The following is a 22,792-nucleotide window of genomic DNA, read 5'->3' on the forward strand; positions in this document are numbered from 1 at the left end:
CAAGGTTTTGGGAAGAACATTTTATTGCTAAGCATATCCTTGAAAGAAAATGCAAATATGAAATAAAAGAGAAAAAATAAAAAGAAAAGCAGCAACATCACAACATCATAAAAGAAATTCCTTTAGGGTTTGCTAATAAAACAACAGGAATAGGATAAAAGCTCACATACAGAATACACATGTTCCCAGAAAAATTGTCCAAATAGAAACTTACACTAAAAGGAATATAACAAATGTATTTTTACTCAAATATAAAGAATGTAAAGAAAGAAAACAGGAAATCAGTTCACAAGACCTCAAGACTCCAAGAACAGCAATCTTTTACAGACATCAAGATTTAATCAACTTCATATATGCTGGGCCATTTAAGTTATCTAAAATCGTGCTTTCATATCTTTTAATAGTCCCGTCTTTTTAAATGACAACCAAAATATAAAAAAAAATCTTAACACATTGAAATATCAGATAAAGAGGAACACCTCTTTCCACATATAGTAGTAAAGGCTACCATTGTTGAGATTGCGCTTTTTACCCATGTCTTTAAGATATTTTTTTTTCAATGTCAAATGTTCATGCAACTTACAAAGACCAGCAAGAGTAGATTTCTAAATCTAAACAGCTGATTGTATTTCATCTGTACAAAAGAAATTGGATATACCTGACCCTCTAAAGGACACACTTCATTTTCATGTGAATTATTAGTCTTCCTTTTATCTCTTGCTTTTCCACAGCTATGGCCACTCAACCAGTTTATCATTTTTCTGTACATTGTTTCCTCTTTACAAAACAGCAAAGAAAAAGACAACTGGAATATGAACCAAACAAACAGAAATGAACAAGTAGAAAGGAAATAACAGTTCTTAAAGCAGTATGTACATAGGTGGCTAAAGAATTTGACCAGCAAAAATGTAGTAAAATATGTAAACAAAATCTGAGAAGATTTTTTTTCTTTAAATTCTCTTTGACACAGTTAACTGTGACAAAACTAAAACTCACACTTTCTTCACATTTTAAGGTTTACTTTTTTGTTGTTTTGTTATTTTCTTTTAAAATAACATTCTCATTCCACTTCAAGACTTTAACAGATTTCTGTGTCAGTCACCCATCAAACATACCATGATAAATATATCTGTATATATATTTATTTATATATATTATACTATTAAATTCCTTTTTGTGTGTCACAGCAGCTTTATTCATTTATTTACTTGTTTTTAAAAAACGATGGGTGAGAGAGGAGTGAGCAAATGGAGAGAAAGACTGAGAGAGAGTTATCCACATGGGGCCACAAAATTAAAATCACTATGAAAACCATTATCATGATGGGGGCAGGGAAAGCACGCTTTTGTTTTTTTGTCGTGTCATATTTGGCTTCATGACCTTTTATGGTTCGATCACAAGTTGAACTTCCATATCTGTTTGGATTATTCAACAGACTTTAGTAGTCTTTTTCTCCTTTATTTTTATACTTGCATGCACTTCAATCAGTTACAATCCAGCCTACCCCCTTCTTCCTTTCCCTGGGAAAGGCTTTGTTTAAGGTTTGGAATTTTGCCCATTCTTACAATTTGGGTTAACAGACAGGAACAATATTGTGAAGGAAAGCCAATAGCCTTGATAAAATGAGCCCCAAATCCAGCTGTTCAGGGTTTGGGTGACAAATTCTGAAATTAGATTCTGGGGGGGACCAGCTTTGCAAATCAATATTATCATCTATCACATGGGTTTTGCTATGTGTTCATCAAAGCATTCTGTCGGAAACAAACAACAGATTCTAGAGACACCACACCTGAAATGGAGAGTGAACACCATGGTAGCTTGTGAGTTCATATGGCAAAAGTCTCTCATACTTTTTGTTTTCTGAGTTTTTTTTTCTCTTCTTCTTATGTCGAGTCACTGTCAAAAACAAAAATAAACAAAAACCCAATAGCTATTTTCCCCTCAGATCTTGAAAAGTTACACACAGGCTGGCCAGAACCAGGTAAGAATTTTTTTTTGTTCTGTTTTGTTTTTGTTTATCTTATTTTTTTTTTGCTGTTTTTAAACATTTTTTGTTTTTGTTTTTTACATAATTAAACAGAAAAAAAATACATCGTTACAGTCAAGCTTCACAAACATCATTACAGACTCACTTGGAGTTATGGAACAAGTAAGTCATGGAGTCTTCTACCTTTTGCAAAGGTCCTGCAGAGACGGAAGCCTTCAAGTTCAAGGACGCGGTGGGGTCACTAAGGCTTGCTCCAGGGCACAAACGTGTGTGTGTTTTATGTTACAGCAGAGCAATAAGAATTTTTCTGTCTCAGAGCCATTGTTGGGCAATCACAGCTATGGCTGAGCGGTAGAGATAGATAGCTACATCTGTGTGTGTGTGTGTGTGTGTGTGTGTGTGTGTGTGTGTGTGTGTGTGTCCTTTTAAAAATGGTTTTCCCACCATAGTCATGGTCTATGTACCCCATCTCAACAGTTGAGACAGTTCCAATACCTGTTATCTTTCATTGTCCAAGGATTCGTCTGTGTATAAATAAATAATTCTGTGTGATCAGTGTTAGCACGGTTTACACGTAGTATTCTTTGTCCTTATTTTTCTGTTTCTTGTGGCCGCTCTTGGAGCTGGCTTGCTTCTCCTTCATGAGCGTGCCATTGCTCTGGGCCGAGTTGCTGATGTAGTTACGCGTCTCGTCCACTTGGTAGGACCCCTCGTCCCTGTTCCTGTACTTGTACATGGCGTACAGGAGGATCAAGATGCAGAGGGCGGCAGCAGCCACAATGCCGACGACCATCCCTGTTGTACTGCTCGACTCCCGGATCACCTCTGAGGCCCCCGGGACCCGTCTGATTCCCGGCTCCGTGGGGTTTGCTGTGGGCACATTACGGAACATGGGGGAAGTAATTAGTGGGCTCTTCAGTTTGGTGCTGTCTAGCTCATAGGCAGTGGGCAACGGAAGCAAGACTATATCAGGCTGGGGTTTGAGATCACGGTTATTCATTTTGCCAGCTGGCAATTTGGGCACCATCCCAGACGAGGAGGAAGCTGTGAAGCGGATCAGCTCAGGGGACAAAGATGTGGTAGTAGTCCTACTAGTTTCCGAGACTTTGTTAGGTCTAAAGTCCTTGGATTCCCACTTGGGCGCATGTGCTTTGTAGCCACCTTCGAAGATTGAAGTGGAAAGACTCTTATCTGTTACCAAGGAGAAGGTGGTGTAAAAATCTTCATCATCAGTAGGGGGCAGGTTAGAGTCAAAGGTTTCCCCTGAGCCATACCCAGATATCACCAAGCCATCATCATCACAACCATCGCTGCCTTGGTCCGACAAGCAAGGTAACCCCGCCTCAGAGGTCATGGACAGGGAATCTTTGGTGGTCTCAATAATGGTGAGGAGGGGGCGGAAGGTAGGGGGGAGTGTAATGGAAGGTACACGAGTAGCAATAGCAGGGGTAGCTAAAGGGTCTTCTACAAGAAGAGGGAGAACTAATTCACCTCCTGGGATGGAAAAGAAAAAGAAAAACACAATTAGTACAGGTGCTGAGACCGTTCCACAGACACTCTTGATGAATGCACTTCGTACCTTACAGCTCTGAAATCCTAATACAACCACCTGGATCCACATAGGGATAGTTTTGGTTGTGACCTTGTCATTTGAGGCTGATTTAGTGCCTCTGAGAAGCCTCTGCCCACTCAAAAACTTGGAATCCTTAGAATGGGAGCGGGGATTGGACTGCTAAAGGTACTCTCAAGTAATTATTTAGACGGAGTTCAAATATGCTGTTTCCAGGACGTGCTTACGAGATAATGCCTTTCGATCAGTTATACCCTCACAGATGCTATCAAAGTGATGTGTGTGTGTGTGTGTGTGTGTGTGTGTGTGTGTGCATGCAATACATGTGTTGTGCGTTTAGTTTGTGGATTTGGGAATGTCCATTCTTTGCTACCTTCATGGGTTTCTACTAATTTGTTTCATAGATATTCTATGACCAAATCAAGATCAAAACATACAAAAGACTGTAGTATTTTCTTATCACATTGATTTTATACTTCTTTTTGCAAACAGAAAAAAAAGAAGACAAAAGAGTTACTATATTCCTTGATTGCAGTCCTCATTTAGCATGAGCTAAGTGATGTGGGCTTCTAAAAATCTGAAAATGCCCATCCATACATTGGATTATGCTTTTCCAGAATTTACCCTATTTATTAAGTGGCAACTTGCCTTGTAGTAATCTAATCTGTTTTTATGTACTGCTTTTATGCTATATGTAATTAGATAAATCCATGAAGTGCAGAAAACTTACATCATCGATTCAGAAATGTTGACTTAGAAAACAAGTTTTTAAGGCAGTGATTCTTTACTAAAGTGGCAAACACAAACAGGTTTACCTACAGATTCTCATGATTGCATTTATAAACATATAAGCTGAGTCAAGAAACGAGGTTCAAAATAGTTCCTGAAATCACAATGCCTTGTGCATCATAGGTGCCAAAAAATATTCTACAAAGGTTATTTTTCACTTAAATGTAAGGTCAAGGTTTTTCACCTATGTCAAGCAAGAGAATCAAGGTATTTTTTGTGTCTTTTTACAATGTTATTTTCCAAGTAGAGGTTCTCAGGAAATCATAGTTCACATCCCTTCACTGAATAGCCTCCAGAATAATAATAAAAAAATCCAACTTAAACTTTAAAAAATTCCAACAATTCTCTACCAGGAATTTCATGATATTTCCCTCCCTAGTTGGGATATTGAGATGCTATTATGGATATTGGTGAAATCCTCTTCCTGAGTTGGGGCTCTAAGCTCTTCACTAGTATAAATGCCCTTGCCAGTGTTCTGTCCCTGGCAATGCATTTATTATTGTGAAGAAATGCCAAGTGTCTGAGCATCAGGTACCTGACTGTGGTTAAGACATTCTCCTGTGTCAATGACAAAAGCAGCCAAGATTTAGCAGTGGCTCAATACTGCAGAGTTCTAGGGACATTCCAAGGGGCAAACCTTTCAACCTATAGAGTCTTCTAGAATTCTTCCTGTAAAGATTCATTCTTAGAACTCTCACTCAACAAACCATACCATATAAACTTGGGTTATTTCCTGCAGCTCAGATGGAACCATTGCATGTAAATTGTTCATTCTTCTGCTGCACTAAGAGAGGAACTTCCTGAGAAAGCCTCCAAAGCACTGGAGCACACCCCTTGTGTTCATATCACAAGTACATATCTTGCCTTCCTATTTAGACAATGACATTGTGCTACTCAGAAAGATGATAATGTGTGTAATGTGCATCATCTCATAGGAAAAGGGTAACAGAATTATATTGTTATCTGGTTTCTATGTATTACTCAGAAAGATGCTAGAGTATAATGTGTATCATTTGTAAGGGAAAGGACAACAGAATTTTTACTGTTATCTGTAGCTTACATAATAATTGTATTATATGTGGGGAACTAAAACAAAAACCTTTCTGAGAATCTTAAGATGGCCTGTGGTCTCTACTCAGAACTCAAGCATCTTTTCTAGGGACAAGAGTGTGAAGGGACTGAACAAAATGATCTTTATAGCATTGCCAGAGCATTGGACTTACTTTACTGGACCAGCATGCCTATTTTTCATTGTGAACATATATAATTCATATACCTCACGACTGAGTTAATGCATAATTCACACACTTTGGCTAGGTTTTATAAATGGGATTTGGAGCACAGTTCCCTAAAGGTAAGCAAGTCCTAAAACGAACCCCAAACAGCCATTTTCTTTATTCCCCTACCAGAAAGGGGCTGGGGAGCAAAGAGTGGTTCATTGAAAGTAAAAACAGGGAAGTGTCTGAGAGACCAGCAGCAAAAACACAGAGAGGTGAGAGCCAATAGAATCTGTGTGAAGGTTCTCTAGCGATTTCTTATCCAGCTTACAAGAACAAAGGTTGGGCATGTGAGTTCTCTCTTGGCTTTAAAACCTCACAGTTGTTTGTTCTGTATGATAATGACAAAAATGTATTCCAACTGGAGTAAGCAAAGAGGAAACTGGATTAAAGGATGAGACTAAACTGATTTTGAGGGAGAGGCAAAAGCCTTACCAAAAAATAATACAAATACAAACACAAATTGCTGGGTAGAAGCTGCATTCCCTTTAAGTGAGATTAAGATCGCTGTCTCTGTGATTACAAAGTGGTGTTCACTTGCAGTCTTAGTGTACCATCTGTAACACCCAAATGGAGTCTTTAATTTGCCTTTTTTCCTTGCATATTTTCTAAAGCTTCCCAATGTCCTCCTTGCTTAAATCTACAACATCCAGGAACAAGTCCCTTTACTCCTTTCCTTTGGTAATCCTAAGCATTGAACAGTCCCGTGTAAGCATCTCAATGAATTTACAAACGAAATAAAACTATCTTTTCAGAAAGTTACAGAAAGAAGGTTCTGCAGTCTAATAATTTGTAGAGAGATTCTAAAAGGCTTCTATACTGATCTAGGTGTTGGTGCCCCACACCTGTAACCCTAGCTACTCATGAACTTGAGCTCTGAGGATCATGGTTCAAAGTCAGCCCAGGCATGAAAGTCCATGAGACTCGTATCTCCAATTAACCACCAAAAAGTTGGAAGTGCACCTGTGGCTCAAGTGGTAGAGTGCAGCCTTGAGCAAGAATGCTCAGGGACAGCAGTGCCTAGGCCCTGAGTTCAAGCCCAGAACTGGCACCAAAAAATTATATACTAAAACCTGTCAAAAGCATGAGTTCTCCATTTTATATTGACATTAAAAAAATACTAATCCTGATGACTGATTCTTAAAAGATAAACAATGCCCTCTATTGGGAAAAGTTGAGCCTAAATTATGACAGTCTTGAATCCTTGAAATTCTTGAAGCTTCAGTAACTCTCCTTTCTTGGCATCTCCAAGAGTTGAAAGAGTTCCTCTAGTTTAAAATAAACTTTACCTAGAATACAGGGATTATTACTACAAAGGAGATGGTAAAACAACGGGAAATTTTTAGATAACTGTATGAAAACTGAGTTGAAGTAGATCATTTTAATTTGGAATTCTCTAGGATTCAGCATGATCGCGTGTACACTCAGCCTTCTATGTCATGGGTTTCATATATAAGGGTTCAAGCAACGGTGGATAGTATATTAAACAAAGTGTATCTGTGCTTAAATATGTACACGATTTTCCTTGTTATTTGTAAGCAATGCTGTGTAAACTGCATATACATCCTATTAGTTGTTACAGGTAATCTAGAGAACATTTAACGGATAAGGAACATGTGCATAGATTCTATGTAAGTACCTATGTAAGTATTCTTTTCCCTCCCCCCACTTTCTCTCCCCTTCCTTCTCCTCACTTTGCCCTGCCTTGGCTCACCTAGTCCTGCCCTGTCCCTCCTCTCCTCTCTTCTCCCCTCTTCTCCTCTTCCCTCCCTTCTCTCCCCTCCTCTTTTGTCCCCTCCCTTCCCTTCCCCTCACTTTCCCTCCCCTCTGCTCCTCTTCCTTCCCCTTCTTCTCTCCTCCTCTCCCCTCTTCCCTCTCCTTTCCTTTCTTCTCTTCCTCTCCCCTCCCCTTTGCTCCCTCCCATCCTGTCTCCTCCACCCATTTTCCCTCCCTTCTCCTCTCTTCTTCCCTCCCCTCTTCTTTCCCCTTCCCCTCTCCTCTGTCTTCTCCCCTCCACTCACTTTCCTTCTTCTCTCTCTCCTCCCCTTGCCTTCCTTTCCCTCTCCTATTGTTTCTTCTCCTCTCCCTTCTCTTCTATCTCCGTCCCCTCTCTTCCTTTTCCCTCCTCTTCCGTTCCTTCTCTTCCTCCCCCTTCCTTTCCTCTCTCTTCCCTCCTTTTCTCCCGGGACTTAAATGAACCTCCTGCCATGGCCTTCTTGGTATTTAAGACAGCAGGAGAATAATGCACCTGCTTTACAATGCATTTCTATAAGGTACTTGGACATCCACATGCTGGTGTCTACCCTAGGAAATATTGTAGCAGCCAATAGTAATTAGTTCTCAATATTCAAAGACTATAGAGTCAGCCAGGTGTGTAGGCTCACAAAGTATTCACAGAATCAGTAAGTCAAAAATCATAAAGGTTACCGGTAGAGTGATACAAGACCTAGAGTACACACAAATCAGAGATTCCTAAGCCATTCCCGGAATTTTTCTTTGGTTTAGAATAAGAACTATCTGTATTCTTTAAAGTTGGCATTTTAAAATCAAGAATATATACATTTTTGACAAGATTGTGCTTTTCTTTAAACTATAGAGATCACTAGGGATATAAAAGGTCTATTTTAGCCCTGAAGGCTGCCCTGCTTTTTGCTTTATGAGTGTATTTATAGATATATAATTCATGCCTCAGGGGCTGATATCTAGCAAAAGGGGCTCTCTGCCACCGAAAAAGACAGTGTATTAAAAATTGAATAGAACTCTTCTGAGCTGTGAGGATGTTGTGGATGATGGCGAATGTAGTGGGTCACCTAAAAAACAGCCCAAGAGCAGCACAAAGTTCCAGTGTGGCCCTAGCCTTTGCATCTCTAGAGATAGTCAAGTCTGAAAGATTACCAAAAACATTTTAAAAAATTAAAAAAAATACTGAATCTGAGCAGGGCAACTCTGGAGACTACACATGCTCCGACTCCTTGTCTTTCTATTGCTCCTACTGAGCTCTTCACCTCACCCCTCATTTGCATTATTCGAATTCTCTGCTTGGAAAGTCACATATAATGGTGAGGCATTGTCCCTTTCTCCACTAAATTAGCTGCCATTCATTTAATAATTTGGTGCCATGGATGTGAGGATGTGGAGTACAGAACCATGATGAAGTTTATAAGAACAAATTTTGTCTTCATCCACCTTCAGAAAGATGTATTTGACAAAGATGGCCGGTACTTGGGGAAAAGAATAGACAAATGTCTCAACTTAGCCTCTTTCGTATTTTAACATGGTGAGATGTTCTAGGTAGAATTTCTTACCAAAGCTAGTTGGTTTGATTTCTTATTAAGCTTGATTCTGAATATCTATAAGTTCTATGTTTTAACATGTGGCCTTGAAAGAAGAGCTACAAACCATAGATATATAAAATCTATAGACTGGCATGTGAAATGGAATTTTTCATTTGCTTATCAGTTAGTTACTTTACCTTGAAATCAGATTGAGGTTACCATTAGAACTCTGCATACTAGTCATAAATATGACTTTGGTTAAATTTCTTAAACTCCTAAGTAAAATAGAAATCATAACAAAAATCCAGCCTGCCTCAAACCAGTGCACTAGTAAGCATTTAGAACTGTGCTTAGTGATCCTCAGAAATGATAGTTAATCCCGTCCTTGTTTTTATTAATACTTTGGACCTAACAAACACTTAAATCCTGAGTCAAGTTTTTTTTCTGTCCTATTTTAATGTAATGGTCTCATGTTAGTAGAGAAAAATTACATAGATCTAGATTACTGAAGCAATTTTAAGCAAAATTTGTGGGATCAGTACAGATTTTGTATTTTTGAAAAAATATTCTGCCTTGATTGAAAGACCTCTGGACAGCACAAGTTTTTAATATAATTAGGTGAATTAACATGGTACTTAGGAAATTCTTAATTTTATGCTGGAGTATTTTCCAACAGGTCAAACAGCACAAAATCATATAACTGAGGCACAGAAAGCCCACTCATTGACGCTGTGGGCTGAGAAACATATCTGTTCTCCACCATTAGGTTTGATATTTCTATAACAATAATCTGTATATCTATAATTAAAGTACAGAAAAGTAACTGCTCTATTAAAACCATTTCAAAGTGCTTCCCGCCAATCTTCGGTTGCCTGAAATGCGTATGAGAGCATTAACCCAAATGATGTGAAGGTCAAGGAGTATTTCAGTCTGAGAGGTGGAATCTTAACACCATTGTGGTACCTACCTGAGATTGTTTCTGGATAGAAGTGTACATAAGAAAAGCATGTTCCATTTTGATGTAATTTTGACTTTCCTTTAAAGGCTTACCTGAGAAAATCCTTGACAGAAAGTGGCAACTGTGAACTTTTAGGAAAGGAGAAGGAAAAGGTGGATTGGGGGAGAGAAAAAGGGGAAAAGGGAGATAGGGAGAGAAGGAAACAGGGAGGGAAAGGAGAGAGAAAAAGAGGTGTCTTCTCTTTTTGTGTATGTGTGTGTGCTTGTTCCATAAGCTAGTTTTGTACATTAGAAAGCATCAGTATTATAAGTACAATACTCTAGAAACCCCTGGGATTTTTGATGTCATTATTCTCTGGAAAATTGATTTTGTAGCCTGTGGTGATAGTGATAGCATAATCCTGGATAACCAAACTGTATCATAATCACTTGAGAGTACTTTATTTCCCCTTTTGTGAAAGAAAATAAAATAAAGATTTATTTCCCTGAATATTTTCTAAGGATTAAGTGAAGGATGATATTACCACCAATAATGCTTAGAGCTCACACACTTTTTGTTTTCTGAAGTACATCCCCTGTCCACCATGTGCTATAATGCATTTTAGTAATCAACTATACAATAAACAATACTATCGAGGTTTTAAAGTTGGTGGTTAAAAAAGTTTAGGCAAAGAGGCATGTCATTCTACATCAGTCTATATAGTCATTAATTCTCAAAGTAGAATTCACATTATTAGAAGCTATTCAGTGCAAAGCATAACAGCAAAAATTAAGCAAATAGACACAAATGAAATAAAATTATTTCATATAGTCAAGAATAAAATAACTTCATAGATAAAGTAAACTAAAGGCAAAGAGAGCCGATAACAGTAACAAGGCATTCACAATATAAAACACAAAGAAAAGTAAAAGCAAATTAAAAAAAACAACTAAGAACCATTTTTGGGAAAATAAGGAAAGAAATCATATCCACAGAGGCAAAATAATTGAAATTAAAAAAGGAGAGCATACCATATTAATTCATAGTCAACTTACATCAACAAATTGCCCGCATGTTTTTTGGCATGAAAGAAAAATTTACAAAAGAAAGTTGTGTAAGAATGCTCTTGGACAAATAGAATTGCCACATTCTTGTAACTTGTTTTTTTTTTTGTTGTTGTCGTTGTTGTTAATTCTTAAAAACTTTTGAGCAAAATGTCTAATTCTTCAAATATAATAATTTACAACAGAGGGTGATACAGGGAGTCAACAACACATACATCCACACCACATAACATAAAAAGAAAAAAAAATCTGCACTTTTTAAACAATTTTTTTACTTGCAGGGGGGTGGGTTGAGAGGGCATCAATTTGAATTAAAATAATTCCGATTGCTATGACTGAAAAATTAAAAAGAAAAAAAACTTTATAATTTGCCTTTTAAAAAAATCTGTGAATCTTCAGGGTTCTGAATGAATTTCTGCAGGATTGTAGGTTTTCAGCTATAGATTTAAATTTTTTTGTCTTTTTGACAAATTTTAGATTTTCTTGAAGTTCTGAGGGATGGATGACAGCACATAAATTTTAACAATGCTAAAGAAAGGGAGGGTATGGGAAGGGAGGATGCAGAAAGGGGAGGGGAGGGTCTATGAGTGAACTACACAGGAGATGAAGATGATGGGAATAAATGTGTAAGTGAGTCGCCATGTCCATGTAAGGGCGGCACGGAGTGATCTAGCTGCATTAGAGCTTCTGGCTGTAAGGAAGGGATGGGCAATATACAAAAACAAATGAGCCTACACATGCCCATCTATGAAAATAAAGAACAGAACTCTAACACTGACAATCTCACACACCCTAAGCTGCAACTTCTTCAACATGCAATTACTTAAAAATTTATTACAGTTTCATTATTAGATTGTTCAATAATCAAATTAAAAAGTTAAATATATTTTTCCCTATTCAAACTAGCCAAAGTACATAAAATAATAATACTCATATTCATGATCAAAAGGTTAAAAGCAAAAAACAAAGAGACTAGATTAATGCATTCAAATTGAACAACTTCATTTGCAGCCACACAGCCCCATCTATAGTTGGGGGAGAGGGGTTAGAGGTCCACAAAGACTAATGAGAGACAGTACTGGGTAGATAGCCCGAATACTGACATACTACTTACACCTGTGTTTGTTTGATTTTTTTTTAAACTCATCATTATCTTTAAGTAGTTTTACAAAGAAGATTCAATTCAACATATCAATTTATGAGTACAACGCATCTTGATCAATTCCACACCTTCCACCATTCTCCCCCATTTCCCTTGTTAAAAATGGTATGATTCAAATGACTCTTCAATCTTCTTCCTTAAGCCACCTATGTGGACAGTGAGACTGGCCAATTTGACAGAGGTGGATGTGGGAAATCTGCAGCTGAAGTTGTTCCACATTTAAAGAGGGAGTGGGGGGAAATTGCAGAAAACAATTCATAACTTTTTTTCTTATATGTTGGATAAAACCAAATCTAAAGATCTAGCAATTAAAAAGAAATACATTGATATATATAAATATATATAGGTTGATAGAGATACAATACAAAAAGTACCTAGTTCCCAAACAAGAAGGGAGAAAATAACAAAAAAAATTAAAGAAAAAATATTGTACACATTTTCAGAGATGAACAACCAGATGCACACGTTGAGTAGGCACAGACAGAGCAGTCAGGGGACACTGTTTTTGTTGTTTTGTTTTGTTTTCTGGACAATTTATTCCCCTTTTAGTGATGATAGCCAAAATTGAAAATAAATTTTGCATTTTCTTTAAAATATATTCTTTTGATCTTGCTTCTTTCGTTAAATAAAAAGGGCGTGCAGTCTGGATGTACGTCATAAGTAGACATTGAAAAGAGAAGAAAGTGGCTAGGCTGACAAATAGGTTATCATCTATTATCCTTTAATTTTAGGAATGTTAATCAAATCAACACATGCTTAAAGTAAGTTGCATTTAGGGAAAAGTAGAAAAACAGAGCAGGCAGCTAGGGATAGGGAGAGGTTAGCAAGACAAAACCAATTTGGGAGTGTTTTGTTTCATGCTTTTCCAGTAGGGGTCAAAGGACATCTCAAGGCTTCTTGCCAGTTGGAAGGAGGAGAAGAGAGATGGGGAGAGAGAGAGAGAGAGAGAGAGAGAGAGAGAGAGAGAGAGAGAGAGAGAGAGAGAGAGAGAGAGAGAGAGAGAGAGAATGAATAATGTGTGTGTATGTGTGTAGAAGATTGATGTAGAGCCTATAGCAACAATAATTGAAATATATATATATATATATATATATATATATATATATATATATGAGTTCATGAGGTGTGCTTTAAGGAACTGACTACAAATTTACTCATATCTGATGAAGGCCCATTTTGTAAGGCATAGCAAGATTATAGTTAAAATTGTTTCATGGGAGTATTCTTGAGTTTTGTCAAATTGACAGAGAACCATGAATGACAGGAGGATGTTAAAATAAATCTGATAGTTGCAGGAATAACCAATATTACTGTAATAATAGTGTCAAAACTTCTCACTGCTCCAAAGGAGATAGTACCAGTATCTTTAAATTATAGGAAAATCATGAAATGAATATGATTTGTTGAAGTACATTGGGGAAAACTTTGCATCTTTCAGAAGGTAACTGGAAGAAAGTGTTACATCAAATCCACATTGAGAAGGGTAGAATAGAGTGGGGGTGTGCAGCATGTATGGGAAGATTGAGAGGAAGAGACTTCAGAAAGAATAGAAGGAGAATGTTTAGAAATGGCCTCAGCCTCTACTAGAAGAGATCATTAGAGTTGTATCCATTGCTCTATCCCTATGAGAACACTAATGTTCAACCAAGGACTGGGAAACCCGGGTAGGCAAACCACAAAGGCAAGACACTTGGGAGCCAATTCCAACCACTTCTAAGAACTCTTTTTGGGTGACTTTGACAAATAGTATAAAATTTGAAAATGAGTCCCAACTTTTGTCCCCTGTGAGACGCCCCTTTTATTATTTTATTCTAAAATAAATTGTAGTAATGTGTCCCCATGGGTCAGTCCGTACCAAGATTTTTTAGTCTCTGGTTTAATAATGTCAATCATTATTCTGGGAACTTCACAAAGTGCAGCTGGAAAATTTTCGGAGGAAAGAAAATCCCAATTCATACAAGCAAGCAAAACCCTTGTTGCCAGTTAGTTGATCTTTTTTTCAGACTAATTATATATTTTTCACCTTGAATTTTTAGTCTATGAAAAGACTTTCTGTTTATATAGTCTCATAAGATATCAAATGACTTCTGGAAAACAAGTTCATTTGGGGACCATTCATATAGACTGGATTTGTTTCACAGACAACTGCTGAAGGCAGGTAGCAGAACTGCTGTATGTGTCAGACTTCAGAATAGGACATCTCCAGTGCATCCAGAATGCTATATAAGAAGATATGTTTAGAGGATGATGCACTGGGAATCTGATTTCCCTACAGTTGCTATTGAGTAATTTACCTATTTGAAAATTGCCTTGTTTGAAGCTCTTACAAGCAGGAGAGCACTTGTATTTCAGAAATCACTAGTATGAACAATTGAGCCTGTCAAAATTTAGGCTTGTTACTTTGCAAATAGAATAATGTATAGTTTGTTTTAACCCATGGAAGCCATAGTTTCAAATAAAGCCAACACAATTTGGACACAGTACACATCCATATGTACAATATAAATCAACCATTAGTTCACACATCCAAAACTTCTTTGATCTCTAATATAAAATACAAATTACTAGTAGTTGACAATCCTGATGCAGCTCTATCATCATCTATAAAAAGTAGGTTTTTATTAGCATACATATATATGCATATATGTGTATATATTTCTACTAACAATGAGAATGCACTTAGACTATATTTGCTATTAAGATTAAATAATATAATAATCTGAATTGAAATGGAATATGTGGATGTCACTATTCTTATCTCATTGCATTCTTAATGGAAAAATCTCACATTTACTGCACACTTACTGCATGTGCATTAAGGTAGAATTGCACTGGTTAGTATTCACTGTGGAGAGTTTGCTTGCTTTGAAGAAATACGCTCCTGTGACACTTACGGACATTGCGCTTGAGAAGCCCATAGATAGCTTCAGGTAGCTCAGGTCACAAGTCCAACCTCTTCCAACCTCAGTCCTGCCTGCTAGAAGACACTGGCTACCATGTGTATAGGTCAGGTGTAGGAAGAACTTTCATTAAGTATTTAATTAAGTACTTTATAGTTCTCATGGAATATAGGAGAGAAAAAGGAAGGAAGAGGGGCCAATCTGTGTACAATAATGAGGAAAACTTAAAAACCTAGAGAGGGGGCTGAGAAAGGATTGGGCAGAACAAATACCTAATAAATATTTTCAGTTTTCATTTCAGGTATTTAAATAATCCTTCAGTGACTTGTTCTCCTACTAAATATATAAAAGCATCTTCGTCAAGTCTACTTCTGTGTGTCTATGGGATGGAAATAGAGGTACTGCTGGGAGAATCAGTGAATCACATAAGGGCTTTGAACAAAAATGTTGATCTTGATGGAAATGGAATCTTGGGAATATGTATGACTCTTATCCGGGTTGGAAAAAGATCCTAACCTATACTATCAATGCTCACAACTTCTTCCCCCAGCTTAATGTAGTCAGAGAAGGGCTGATGGAACTCTTAACAAGCAAAAATGCTTAATACTTTTTAAAGAAAAATATTCCATTCAATATTCCTGTTCTAGTTCTTCCCTGACTGAATTTACAGACCTAATTACAGCAGATAGGAACGAAGAGAAACACAAAACTTCCATAATGGAATGGAAAAGCCAGAATACAATCAAGTCATTCACAACTATTTGTTTCTATAGTCATTTTTAATATATATTGTTTCTATAGTAACTTGTTTCTACATTTGTTTCTATATTAATGATCCATATTTTAAAAGACTTCATTTGTCCAACTTATAAAGATAAAAAAGAATGTATAAAATATTAAGAAAGTATTAATTTTGAAAATTGGTTTTGAAAATGTTTAGAGATTAGGACCTTAAATTAGTGTCTCTATTCAGTGCATTCACATAAGCTTTAACTTGTGGCTAGAATTTGATTCCATAATTTCTATTCTTCTTTGTGACCACTTCTTTGTGATCTCTGCTGACTCAATGCTATCTGGCACTTAAATTGTTTTCTCCTTTGTCTCAACTAGACCCTAAACAACTTTAGGGGAAGGATGATGTCTTGCTTACCTGTAATTTTTTTCTATGACTATAATACTAGTGGCTATTCAAAAATTTATTGGACAAGTAAATGCATGAGTAAATAAATAAATGTATTCAATTGCTTACATTTTCACTCTCACACTAGCCTAGTGATAGAAATTAGTAGAAAAGTAGGCAGTAAGGGAATGATGGCCTATCCGACTTGAAGATGGTAGGATAAGCTGATAAGCCAAAAAGTACCTGATAATAAAATGAGGGGTAGGGGTTACAAAAGAAGAAAAAGATAAGAAGGACAGAAGAATGAGTAAGTAAGGATTGAACACTAAAGCTTTGTCCCTGGGACCTTACAGGAAACAAAAAGTGGCACACCAAACAGAAAAGCCATCTTCCATGACTCCATTTCTTCCTATTTAACTACAAGTCAACCAATCCCTGTAATGCGGGAGGCAGAGCAAGCCAGCTGAGATAGGCTGAAGTGCTGTTTCCCTGTTATATATCTATGGCACATATTCTCTTTCTCTGCCATATTGCTTTCGAATAAATTTTTCTATCAACTTGTGTGTCTGCATCTTGCCTGAATTCTTCTTTTGCTGAATGCAAGAATCAGGGTCAATTTATCTGCTCTAGATTTCTGAGAACATATTTGGTGCATTGGCTAGGAAATCAGGGGTTAAGTATGTCTTTGTCTGACTGGAGGTCATGAAATGGTCACAAACAGTGGTTTTCATGAAGGCAATAAAATCTTCATCACCCCAATAGCTCATTTGCTGCCCACAACAACAGCTAGTGGATGAGGACTTTTGTAGTCAATAAACCTAAGTTAAGGATTGTATTATGTAGTAGCTGGTTAGAATTTTGAAAAAAACTGGTTGATCTCTCTGAGATTATTTTATTCATGTGTGATATAAAAATTAATCTACCTCATAGGGGAGGCAATGATTTTGTTTTGAATGCTGCTAAACTCTACAGAACTTCTAGCATGTTGCTTACTATTGTCATTAATGTCTATGAGCTACAAAATGAAGATTTCCTATTCCACAGAGGAGGTACATCCCAGACAATCGAGAACCATGTTAACTCCAAGTGTGATCTTTGGATTATATAAGCTCATCGTCTTTGAACTCAATACATTTGTTGTTACTGTAGAGATGGGGAGAGGGAAACTACAAAGGGAGGAATCTCATCAAATCTCAACATGGTGCTGAAACTATAGAGTAAAATGAGAACATCAAAGATTCAAGGACTAAGGTGGTATTCTAGCTCTTTTCTCCCCACAGGGTTACTACTGGTTAAGATACACAAAAGCACAAATCCATTTAAGAAATTGCCAGGAATTAATATTTCTTTTCATTTTGTTTTAATGCTAATATGCTATTAGTATAAGTAAGCCTTTCTTCGTCCAGTTCCTTGATACACAGGTTAAATCTTTATGCTTTTATTGTATATGTGTGTGTGTATGTGTGTGTGTGTGTGTGTGTGTGTGTGTGTGCGTGTGCGTGTGTGTGTTAATCTGTCTAGCATATGGTGGGGGCACAGAATAGCCTTTCAATATGTATTCTGTTGAATTGCACTACAAAAATAGAACAGCTTGGCAACATTTGGAGCTCTGTTTTGGGAACTTGGGATTTCTCAAAAAGCTATCCTGCCTGGCACTAATTTCTTTAATCAAGAGGGAATATCTCATAAAGTGTAACAAGAGAAAAAGCAATGAAAAAACAGCAAACCAATAAAAAACAAAAAATAGCTTAGCAACTGTTGCCCTCTGCTTAGCCTCGCTTCTCTGTGGATCTTAGGGCCAGAGTGGGGATGCCATCTATCCGGCGCCATCTTGAAGTGTGATGGATGATAGGGAATTTGGTTTAATTGGAGCCATCTTGTCTTCATGGTGGAGGCAGGTGATGGGCGAACCTAAGTTCCTAGATGCCGGAGTGGGCACTTGGACTCTTAGGTTACTGAACCTGCCAATCTTGGGTCTTGAACTCTCAAACTCCCTGTGACCCTGCCCCCTGACATGACCCTATTTAGCCCCAGACCAGCTCAGATGCACAGTAAAAATCAGACTAAGTCACTTTCTTCCTACAAAAATAGTGGTTTTTTTCCCCCAAATAAAGATTCTGTACTCTTATCCACCATGGAAGTCTCTTACAGTTAGCTTCCTGTCTCCAGTCTCATTCCCTAAGGCTTCCCTGGACTTAGAAGTCTCAGGCTCTGGCCATATGCTCTAGCTTCCCTTGCAGCAATATTCCTCCTTTCCTTGCTCATTGCCTGGCTAGTTCCTTCTGTTGACTCTGGTCTAACACATACTTTCCTTCCTCAGAGAGCCTTTTAGGACTTCCCTCAGAGTCTATTCATGACCTGCACATCATCTTGATGATTCTATTTGTTATCTACTAGTAGACTCCTACCTATCAATTCATGCTTGCTACTCCACTGCTGAAACATCCGTTTCATGAAAGTAGAGGCTTTGTCTCCCAGGAGTAGAGTCTGTCTCATTGTCCATTGTCATTAGTACAGTGTCAAGTGCACATACTATGACTCAGAAATCACTTGACTGCTAAGAATAGGAAGGATGCTACAAGTATCTTGAAAACAGGATATAATTCTCTTTTATCTTGCAGTCTTCTATAGGTGATAGCATGGTGTTTGGCCTGCAACAGGCACTGGGTTCATGTTTTGTAAACAAGTTGTTGAAGCATCAAAATTCTGTTTTGCTTTCTTTTCTTTTCCCCTTCTCTAAATCAGATGGGATTTCCCAGAATTCTACTCAGCAATTGCAATGCAAATTGAACCTCTCATCCACAGCTGGCTCAGAATCCCTTTTGAAAAATACATCACTCTCTATCTCATTTTTGTTTCTATAAACTGGTGTTGGGATGTGTATTTAAAAACCCTGGCTTCCTTTGCAGTACTGTAGGATACAAATGTTACATATTCACGGCATGTAGACAAAGAGTTGACTGATATTGACAACTATCTTCAGGCAGTGGAAAGAAGGGGCTAAACAAATTATTAATGGGAGGAATGGTGATGAGGGTAGTGAAAATGCACAGAATTATCTTTGCCTGCTGAGTCCCTGTAGTGGTCAGAAGAGTTTGACAACAATGGGACCTTTATTCTGAACTGGTACTATGATACTTTATGATGTGTTTATAGAGTGATAAATTATTCAAGAAGGCTTCCTTTGCTTCTGTTTTCTAAAAAAATCATATTTTCTGTCATTATGACCTGAATTTTGACCATTTTCTTTATGATGGTATTTCTCCAGGCAGTAGTAATCTAGGTACTGCAAATCTATTGCCTGCCCTCTGCAGGATCCTTAACTTCCCTAAATTATCCATAACACTTATCATGTAACACTTATCATGAAATCACTTTTTTTGTTGTTTTTCCTCTGCAATCTATCTTCATCGCAAAGAACATAGTATAGTACTCATAAAAATCAATAATAACAAGGTGCTTTTTAGTTAATGTACCAACAAAGACTGTGCCACCAAAGAGAAAATCTTGCCTAATATTCAGGCAACTGAAATAAAGATGATATATCCCTATTTTGTTTTTGTGCCAGTACTGGGGTTAAAACTCAGGGCCTGAGCACAGTCCCTTAGCTTTTTGGCTTCAGGCTGGTGCTCTACCACTTGAGCCATACCTCCACTTCTGGCCTTTTAGAGATTCCCTTGGATTTGTCTGCCTGGCTTCAAATTGAGATTGTCAGATCTCAGCATCCTGAGTAACTGAGATTACAGGCATGAGTCTGTAATTTTCAACTATATGTAGCTTAAGTGAGCCTCTAGCAACTGGTTTTCAAGAGAGAAAATAGCAAAGATTCCTGAACAGACAGATATCCTAAGATTGTTTTTAATTTTTAAAACTAATAGAATGCATATTAAGGGAGGGAATATAAGAGATTTCTTAGTTATTCCAAAAGCTCAATAGATATGTATCTCTGAATTAGTTTGGACAGATGCTCTGGGGGAAATGCATATAATTAAAACACAAAAAAAGGTTGACATAGTGATTTCTTCACAAATATGAAGAATGAGAAAGAAAAGAAATTACAATTATGGATAAATTATAATTATATAGTTAAAACATTAATTTACCAGAAGCCTACTTCTGAAAGAAATGATCCTAAGAGTAATGAGAATTTACTCCTTTCCAGAGTACTTGCAAATACTTTAGGGATTTTATTTCATTTAACCATTAGAATTACATACTGTACATCAGTAAACCAGGACTTCATAGACGAAGTAATTTGTCCAAAGTTATATAACTAGGAAGTTAAGAAGCCATAATTCAATGCCACTCTACATTTTTTATATTAAATCACATGCCACTTAAAAGTATATATTGAGATTCTTGTTTTATTTTTAAAAAGGCCATTCTCCGTGAATATGGGAAATTACAACAAAGCTAAGTACAGAAAAGTACAAAATGCTTTGTACAGAAAAATTTCCACTGGAGGTCCTAGATCTCTATACATTTATCTTAAACTTGTATGCATGTATGACTTAAGTCTTTGAGTTTACAATATGATTTGTTATTTAGAAGGGCTCTAATAATAGTTCGTTCTGTTGCATAGATTCAGGGCTACCTAACCTAGCCTACTAAATCAGTCTTTATTAAAAGCAATAGGGATAGATAGCAGGAAGTATGAAAGTATCTGCATTCATTTTTAAAAGTTCCTCAGGGGATTCTTGAGTAAAATCAGGATTGGAAATAGTATATGATTGTGACTGTCCTTTAATCTCAAAAGATTGTATAACTGGATCTTAGTTAAAGACTAGGGGGAGAGGACTAGACTTTCAGTTCCAGTTGGATTATAGACTCAGCTGTGATACAACTTCTGTTAGCTGGAATATATCATAATTTCTCTTGCTTGTAAAATGGAGGTAAACTTCACTAGATATTGAATCAACCAATCAGAGGAATATGAGATATAAAAGCATTATTTTAAGTATGCATATACATATGATTCATACTTCTAATATTACTGGAAGAAGAATAATTACCTCACAGACACATCATAAGTTATCCAGTAATTTCCAATAGTTTCTAATGTATGGAATTTAGGACCACACAATAAAATGCTTTTGTATTTTTTATCTATTCTAGAGTTATTCAGTTACTAAAGTAGCAATCTGTTAAAATAGGAATCGATTATAATTGTCTAAATGACTTGGTGACTTTCCTGTGGTCCTGAAGTATCATTTCAATCTCATATGATTGTCATTCATATGTTATCCTAGTCTATCATTGACTCTATAAATTAAATGTTGGAAGACAGCCCCATGTGTTTCTTTTCAGGTCTGATATGAGGCTATTTGGGGTGTAGGTCTCAGAAGAAAATACCAAATCAGAACACAGTCAGTTGGACTAAGTCATACAACTAGAGAGAGTTTTGAAATAGACTAGGTCTAAAAGAAAAAAAAGAGATCCATAGTACTGTGCAACCACTTGAAAGGGCTGAGTTTACTTGAGCTAGCACTACAAGTTTCTTCTGTTTAAACAGTAGAAGACAACTTTGAAATGATTAAGCTACATTTTTCTCCTTGTTTGTTTTTTTTCATTACTTTTAAGCCTCTAAAGCCATTCTGCTCTGCTTATGATGTTTCATAGGAAAATAGGATAGATGTTGCCTGATACTGGAAATCACAAATAAAGCCAACACATTTTAATTGAAATGACATATTTTTTGCTGTTTTTTTTTTGATAACCTCCAAAAGGTTAGCTCTAGTAATTATTGCAGGACATGAAGAAATAAGTCCTTGTGTTGAATAGGTGCAGTTGAGAGTACAGTCTCAAATTCAGAAGATAAAGGAATCAGTTCCTTTAGTGTTCCTTCAAAACCTGCAACCCACTGGGTACTAGTAGCTCACAACTGTCATCCTAGCTACTCAGGAGGCTGAGATCTGAGGATTGCAGTTTGAAACCAGCCAGGGCAGAAAGGTCCCTGAGACTCATTTCCAATTAACCGGTAAAGTGTTGGAAGTGGATCTGTGGCTCAAGTGGTAGTGCACGAATCCCTAAATTCAAGCCTCTGTAGGGGCACAAAACAAAAACAAAACAAACAAAAGCCTTCCAAACCATGTGTGTCTAACCGTTGTGTTAAAGACAGAATAAAGGCACAGCCAGAAATGAGTGTTAGAAACCAGAGTTTTAGACATCTTTCTTAACAGAAGCACCAGAGGGTATCTGGTGCACTTAAATATCTCCTCGGCTACACTACAGTCATCTTTCTTCAATGGGATTCCTAAGACTCTCCCTGGTAAGAGTGAACTGATTATGGCATAGTTTGCAAAGGCTGATTCAGATGGGTAAATGACTTGATTTTTAAGACTTACTCTGACATATGATGACCATATGAGGTAGTGATTTAAAAAAAATAAAGAAGACTCCAGAAACATTAACGGTTCTATTTTTAGCAACTGCACTACTTTTAATTAAGGAAATCAGCATGGTGAAACTCGCCAAACGTCTTAACATTCTCTGTCTGGAAATACAAGTGGAACGAACTCATATGCAATTGTTCCCTGTGAGAAATTTGCTCATTAATTTCATTCCTCTTTCAGAGTGTTAATCTACAGTGAGATTTCTTCCAAAGCTGTTAGCTAAAAGGTCATTTTTTTCTCCCAAATGGATGGGTAGTGCTGAAAGCTAAAACTTAAAACTCATGAAATGTCTAAGTATTATTTTTACAAAATTGCAGGG

General features: G+C 37.0%; 1 protein-coding gene across 32 annotated transcripts in view; it reads right to left on the reverse strand.

Annotated features, from left to right (window-relative positions):
* Nrxn3 (neurexin 3) overlaps positions 1–22,792 on the reverse strand; it is a 1,574,539-nt gene continuing 1,551,747 nt past the window's right edge. For 14 of the 32 annotated variants that reach the window (XM_070028703.1, XM_070028688.1, XM_070028675.1 and 11 more), the window contains one exon: positions 1–2,857. In XM_070028703.1, coding sequence (XP_069884804.1) covers positions 2,556–2,857 — 302 coding nt within the window. In that variant the 3' untranslated portion in view covers positions 1–2,555. Of the gene's footprint in view, positions 3,482–10,890; positions 11,591–22,792 lie in introns of all 32 variants that reach the window. The other 18 variants (XM_070028598.1, XM_070028577.1, XM_070028595.1 and 15 more) reach the window with 3 other exon arrangements.

The sequence above is a fragment of the Dipodomys merriami genome, unplaced genomic scaffold, assembly GCF_024711535.1.
Source record: "Dipodomys merriami isolate MVZ:Mamm:240054 unplaced genomic scaffold, mDipMer1.0.p SCAF_1, whole genome shotgun sequence".
In the NCBI taxonomy this organism is placed as follows: Eukaryota; Metazoa; Chordata; class Mammalia; order Rodentia; family Heteromyidae; genus Dipodomys; species Dipodomys merriami.